Consider the following 6,423-nt stretch of genomic DNA (forward strand, 5'->3'; position numbering starts at 1 on the left):
AATAAAACCGGAACTAACACCTGTACACACAAATTGGTGTTTTTTTTATTATATCAAGTAATTTACAAAAAGTTAACTATGACCGGAATGTACTATATTGTATAAATACTATATACTGTATACTTTATCGTTCACCGATTTATGTTAATTCGGATTTACCAAAAAAAAATATTGACTGTGAATAGTAGTAGACTGTATTTAACGAGAACGTACACTTCTGAGCTTATGATTGCATGTAAAACAATCTAAGCAATTTCTGAATACTTTCCTACATACTTTATGAATATATATATTGATTATAAAGCATTAATTATTTATGATATTGAGTAGAATAAACGTTTGATAACGATAAATACCTTTTTATTGTTCTGTGGAATTTCAATATTCCTTTTAGGGTATTGGTGATAGTTTAAAAACATTGAAAGAAGATTTGAAGAAGGATTTTGCTTTTTTTTTAATACTATTGTATACTAGTCTTAATATCCTTTGTTATCACGTAACTTCCGTGAAAGACCGTACTTTTCTTGGGGTGTTTTACTTTATTTCACTTGACTAGGCGGAGTAACCCGGTTCGCTCATAATAAACCAGTCCATCTATAAATAGGAGGTGTTTTAGGATAAACTCATCATAGAAGTGTTTAGCAATTATTATTATAATAACAATTCCTTTGATGAAACTGATAGGTGATTAGAAATCAGTAATAATCATAAGGACAATCATCCTTGTCACACACATCTTCAAATAGAATGTCATAATGCGACTTAAAGCGTAAGCCCGATCAATTGAAATTACATTGGTAATATCTACTTTTGTGTTGGACAAGAGACCGGAGATACTTTGCGTTTGCTATATATAGAAGTATACGCTACTGTTTATATCACTAAATACAAAGTCGATTACCGTAGGGACAACACTTTTCCTTTCAATGTAGCTGCGAGTTTTGATAACTCTGAATACCATTTACGAGGGACATCACGCTTGCTAGGGTATATCTTAACTAACCTCTAAACGCTATCATAATAGGAAAAAAATTACTAGTAAAATAAAAAGATTGTGTTAAGCAAGATGGTTATGTCTTCAACTAGGCAAATGACTGAATTATTCCTTTATAACAAGAAGCAGTCATGAAGCAGCATGAAGTAAAGCTAGCATTATCATTCATTTTCACATCTATCCAAATGCAAATGAAATGAAATATCTTTTATGTCAGAAAAAAGTGTTTGATCTGTTTCAAACATTCTTTAAATTGGTAGTGAGTGTTGATTCATGACGTGCATCTGCTGCAAATGAAAGAGTTTAGATAAACCAAACTTACCATCGAACCAGCACTACCTGTATATGTAATACACGTATCGTTAAAAAAAAACACGCCACCAGAATAACAGAAACCTTCAATTCTTAACAAAAATCACTTTAAAGGCAATATTATGGTGACCGTCATGTATTTTTAACAGAGAAAACAAATTAAAATGTGAACAAAGCTCGTCATAACTATATAAAATCTAATAACGTTTTAAATTGAAAGAACTCGCCACAGAATAATACATAACGTCTCTAAGAACTCACCACAGAATAATACATAATGTTTGTAAGAACTCGCCCACAGAATGATATATAAAGTCTGTAAGATCTAACAGTTTATGGATACAGGGCTTATCCCATTGTACATGTTGTACTATAAACTGCCAAAATACGAAGCATAAACATTTAAAATATGTTTATATGCCTCAGAGATTTAAGTTAAAGACTTGTACACAAGTACCCTATAGATGTTCTTTGGTCGGTTTGTACCGGAGGAGCCTTTGTCAACTGACTTTTGTTGTTATGTTGTGCTAGTACACCGGTACCACTGTCATAGGTAAGGCATTCAAATCGCAAATTTGTTTAACCATGCCGCATTATGTATGTGATTGCACAAAGTAAGATAATTGAGTCGAAAAATGACTGTACCAAGTCAGGGATATGCCAGATGTTGTCCATTAGCTTGATTTATTTGAGCTTATAATTAGTCATTTAATTAGCGACTTTCCGTATGGAATCTTCCTCTGACCTCATTTGTTTTTGTGATTTTGATATGTTCTTTTGTTGGTGTACATATCAAAATTGGCTTAGCGCTAATTTTTCGTATATAAACCAGATCGTTGGTTTTCACCCGTGCATCTATGATTTTTTTACAACTATGGGTTACTATCCGCGATGCGTCTAGCTCAATGTTCAAGGTCATATGGTTTCCCAAGCTGTACAATTATATGCCATTTGGTGTATGGTGGATAGCTACAAATGTATTATCTTATTTCAAATATTTTATTTATATAAAAAGCAACGTTCAAAATTGAACGGGGTTATTTCCCTTTGAACATCGTAACGTTTTCAAAGTTTTACAGCCGCTTGAACTAACGGTGTCACAAATTTAAAACATGGTGCAAAAGTAATAGTTTGCACATTTTCAACTGCATGTACCATCACCTTTCTTCACCATCAAGGTCATTCGGGATTGTAAACTAAGTTTGATTATAGTGATAATAGTTATCAAAGATAACATTTTAATGACTTTCCGTTTTTAATTTCCCTTGGAGTGATCCTACTTTTTCTACATTGCTATACAAATGAATGTAAAGAATCCTTTTGTAAATATCATGACTTAATTTAAACAGAGGATATTTATGGAAATGTACGTTCAAACTCATCATATTTATTGTGTATTTAGGATGTCTTTGTTGTCTTAATTCCTTTAATAGGTTGTTTGTGCTTTGATCACAACAGTAGTCAGTGTGTTTTATAAAAAAAAAAATTATTTTAATGTATATCCACTTTTGGAAAGCAGTATTATATCAAATATTTATTCAATCACCTCTTTCTAATGTTAATCGTATTTCATTCAGTAGGTGATTTGAGAGATTATCACACTAGTTTCCCTCAAACGAGAAATGTATTTATAATCGATAGTTTATGTTAAAGATGACTTTATCAAATTTAACATCAATCTACAAGGATCCATATGCAACTGTTGTCTTAATCATCATTATTATATATTGCACATACAATAGACTAGTCATTACAAACAAAACAGCTCAAAATGATATTTTATTATTTCTGCAAGACTAATTAAAACTTATCTTGCATTTTGTGAGGATCAAAATTTTGAGACATTCAGTAGATCAACTTTGTTCAACATATTAAATGTTTGCATTTCTTCACAAAAGAAAAATTTACATGGTCTGGACAACATTACTGCAGAAGGTATGAAAGCGGTGGATGTTTTAACAGGTATTGTTTCAAAGCTACAAATGTTTGGATTACCTGGAGAAAAAGTAGATCAGTTAAACAATCTTATGGCATCCTTGAATCAACACCTAAAGTTTGAAATTAAAGGTCACCTAAAAGTGCAATCGCCATGCATAGATCACTGCACAGTATATAGTTTGAGTGACCCCAAATCTGTTGTATTCCAAAAGAAATGTGACCATGAACACTGTACAGATTGTGAAGAATGTGAAGTAGTGGAAAAATCACTAAATGAACTAAGTGAATCATACCAGAACTTGCAATCACATTCCACTATTCCACAGGATGTATCTGAAGAAATTGTACATGAAATTGATAGATCAAGGACCAGTATACTTGCATGGAAGGCCCATTGTGTAAGAACTGTACACCAGGACCAAGCAAAGCATGACATTCTTGATCAACTGAAGCCCTATCAAGCATTAGTCGTCATGGACTGGGCCATGAAATTTTTACCTTTGAAACATCGTGAAGCTCAAAGTGATTTCTTCGGGAAAAAAGGAATCGGTTGGCATGTATCATCTGTCATTACTTTGGCAAGAAATACTGAAAATACTGAGAACAAGTATGATGCAAATACATATATTCACATCATGGAACTTGGTACACAGGGATGGTTTTCAGTAGCCCATATTCTTACAGACTTGTTAAAACAATTGTCTAGTATTGATGTCGGTCTCAAACAGGTTTTCCTGAAAAGTGACAATGCTGGATGCTACCACTCTACCGGACTTATTGCATATTTAAAACATTTAAACACCTTGTCACCAATTACAGTTATGGAGTACAACTTCAGTGAACCTCAGGCTGGAAAAGATATATGTGATGCCAAAACAGCTCACTGCAAGATGCACATAATAAGGTACATATATATCATGTATATAAAAATAAGAAGATGTTATAATGAATGCCAATGAGACAACTCTCCATCAGAGACTGAATGAAGTAGAAGTTAACAACTTTAGGTCACCATACTGCCTTCAACTATGAAGGAAAAAAACATATACGATAAACAGCAACAAATGACAACACTGAATCAGAGGCTCCTGACTTGTGACAGGCAAAACTTTACCTGAAGCGGGACAGATAGACAGATGCGCTGACTAGAAAACATAATGCCCCTCTACTATCGGAGGTAGGGCAATAAAAATCATTAACATCAAACTGGTTTTTTTTTTTAATTCAAATATTATATAATAAAACCAGCAAATTAATTTACCCTACATTTTCAACAGTGCACTAATTTGTTTTTCCAGTTAATAATTGGTGGATATTTGATTCAATATGGAGAACTTACACATATTAATATAAATGCTTACTTCATCAGTACAGTATGTTATCTTGTAGGTATTCACATGAAGGGCATGATGTAGTTACCCCATATGATATGTTGACTGCCATTTATTCAAATGGAGGAATAAAAGGAGTGATAGCATCAGTTGTATCTGTGGACATGAGGGAAGAGGTTAAGATGAAGACAAAAATTCCAAATGTTAGTCAAATGAACAACATAACCTTTGAGGCAAATGGTGTCACCTTTAGAAAGGCTTATAGTATTGGCAAAGGTTATTTTATGTCCAGTGACCAGTTTAAAGATCATGAATTATTAAAAGGATTTGAGGTATGCTATATTAATTTTTCTGCTATTTTCTCGCTAAAAAGAGGAAGGTCAAACAATGTTGCTTTAATTCATGTATATATATTCAGAAATTATTGCATGCAATTATTATTGTGATTATTGAAGAATGAACAAAAATGGAAATTTAATTATTGCTATTCAAGAAAAGCTAAATACAGATATATATGCATCAGATATCAGAATGCCAGATCTTATTATCTTGCTATTGATATCAAGTCACAGTACTAATAAAAACCATGCAATAATTTCTGAATTTACTGTACATTCCTTACTAATTCTATGTGGTATATTTATCAATGAAATGAATTGTAATACCTTTTATACCCTGCAGTAGGCAATGCGGGGATTAAGTTTTACACTTGACTGTCCATCCATCCATCCATCTGTTATTCATTTTTCCTTTTCTCCCTACCATTTACTTTAGCTTTTTGTATCTCATACACAATTCTGAGAACCAAAGTTCAAATTTGGGCGCAGAGTCACTTACCTTCTAGAGTTATGCCACTTAATAACTTGGAAAATTGCAATTTTTCTTCTTCTCCACACTCCTACTACAAGTTTTTCTCAACCATAGTTTATGAAACTTACACACAATGCTAACATGGCTAATAACCACAACAAACAGACAGAGTTCTAAATTTTGGTAGTGAGCCATTTACCATTCAAGAGTTATGCCTCTTTTTAACTTAGAAAATTACAAATTTTCAGTTTCTGCACTCTAACTTAAGTTTTTGTCATTTAAATTTTATTAAACACACAATGCTGAGAACTACAACAAATAGACAGAGTTCAAATTTGGGCAGTTAGTGTAGCAATGAAAACACTCTAAATTTATATTTGTGTTGTCAATACAAGGCGATGCAAACTTTGTCAATTCGACCTATGTATTCAACTGTAAATTTTGAAATTATCAAGATGTTTTTATTTTTGTGAAAAATGCCACTGGAACTGAACAGCAAATAAATAATAAAATGCTCCTCAGGGCACTGCTTGATACGATTGCATAAATTTTCAATTTAAAGCAGACAATTAAAAAAAGTTCTGTGAAATTCTATTCTTCATTGACGTCATTGTTAAAACCTTATGAAAACACATTGTCAATATCATAAACAAGGAGATATAAGGTCAGTACTGTATATCAATGTTAAATATAGGGTAAATGCCATTTGACTGTTCAGTATAAATTATGATAATATGGTTATTCATGCCAGGCTCTGTTACAAATTACAAATATAACATTGAAAACACTGATGTAACAACAGAAACTGACGATTTTCCAATACATGTACCAAATGTTATGGCAGGGAATTCTGATAATTCAGATAATGAAGCTTTATTTGCTTGTCCAGAACAAAATTGCACAAAGGTTTACACAAAACCTCACTTCTTAGAACAACATATATGCATAGGCAAGCATTTATATGCAAACAAAGAAAATAGTTATGACAAAGTGAAGCTTCTTTGGGGAGAGACATGTGTAGCTGTGGATCATGAGCAC

General features: G+C 32.5%; 1 protein-coding gene across 1 annotated transcript; it reads left to right on the forward strand.

The window, feature by feature from the left end:
• The first annotated feature begins 3,696 nt into the window (after positions 1–3,696).
• LOC134681702 (uncharacterized) lies at positions 3,697–6,074 on the forward strand. Its single transcript, XM_063541343.1, has 2 exons — positions 3,697–4,148; positions 4,634–6,074. The coding sequence occupies exons 1-2, from the start codon at positions 3,718–3,720 to the stop codon at positions 5,019–5,021; spliced, it is 819 nt and encodes a 272-aa protein (XP_063397413.1). The 5' UTR covers positions 3,697–3,717; the 3' UTR covers positions 5,022–6,074.
• Positions 6,075–6,423: the final 349 nt, after the last annotated feature.

Source organism: Mytilus trossulus, chromosome 8 (genome assembly GCF_036588685.1).
Source record: "Mytilus trossulus isolate FHL-02 chromosome 8, PNRI_Mtr1.1.1.hap1, whole genome shotgun sequence".
Classification (NCBI taxonomy): Eukaryota; Metazoa; Mollusca; class Bivalvia; order Mytilida; family Mytilidae; genus Mytilus; species Mytilus trossulus.

Bases quoted from the DNA above. Each gene is read 5' to 3' on its own strand.
- LOC134681702 (XM_063541343.1), top strand. From the start codon at position 3,718: ATGGACTGGGCCATGAAATTTTTACCTTTGAAACATCGTGAAGCTCAA. The intron at 4,149-4,633 runs GTACATATATAT...GTTATCTTGTAG, and splicing joins TGCAAGATGCACATAATAAG to GTATTCACATGAAGGGCATG.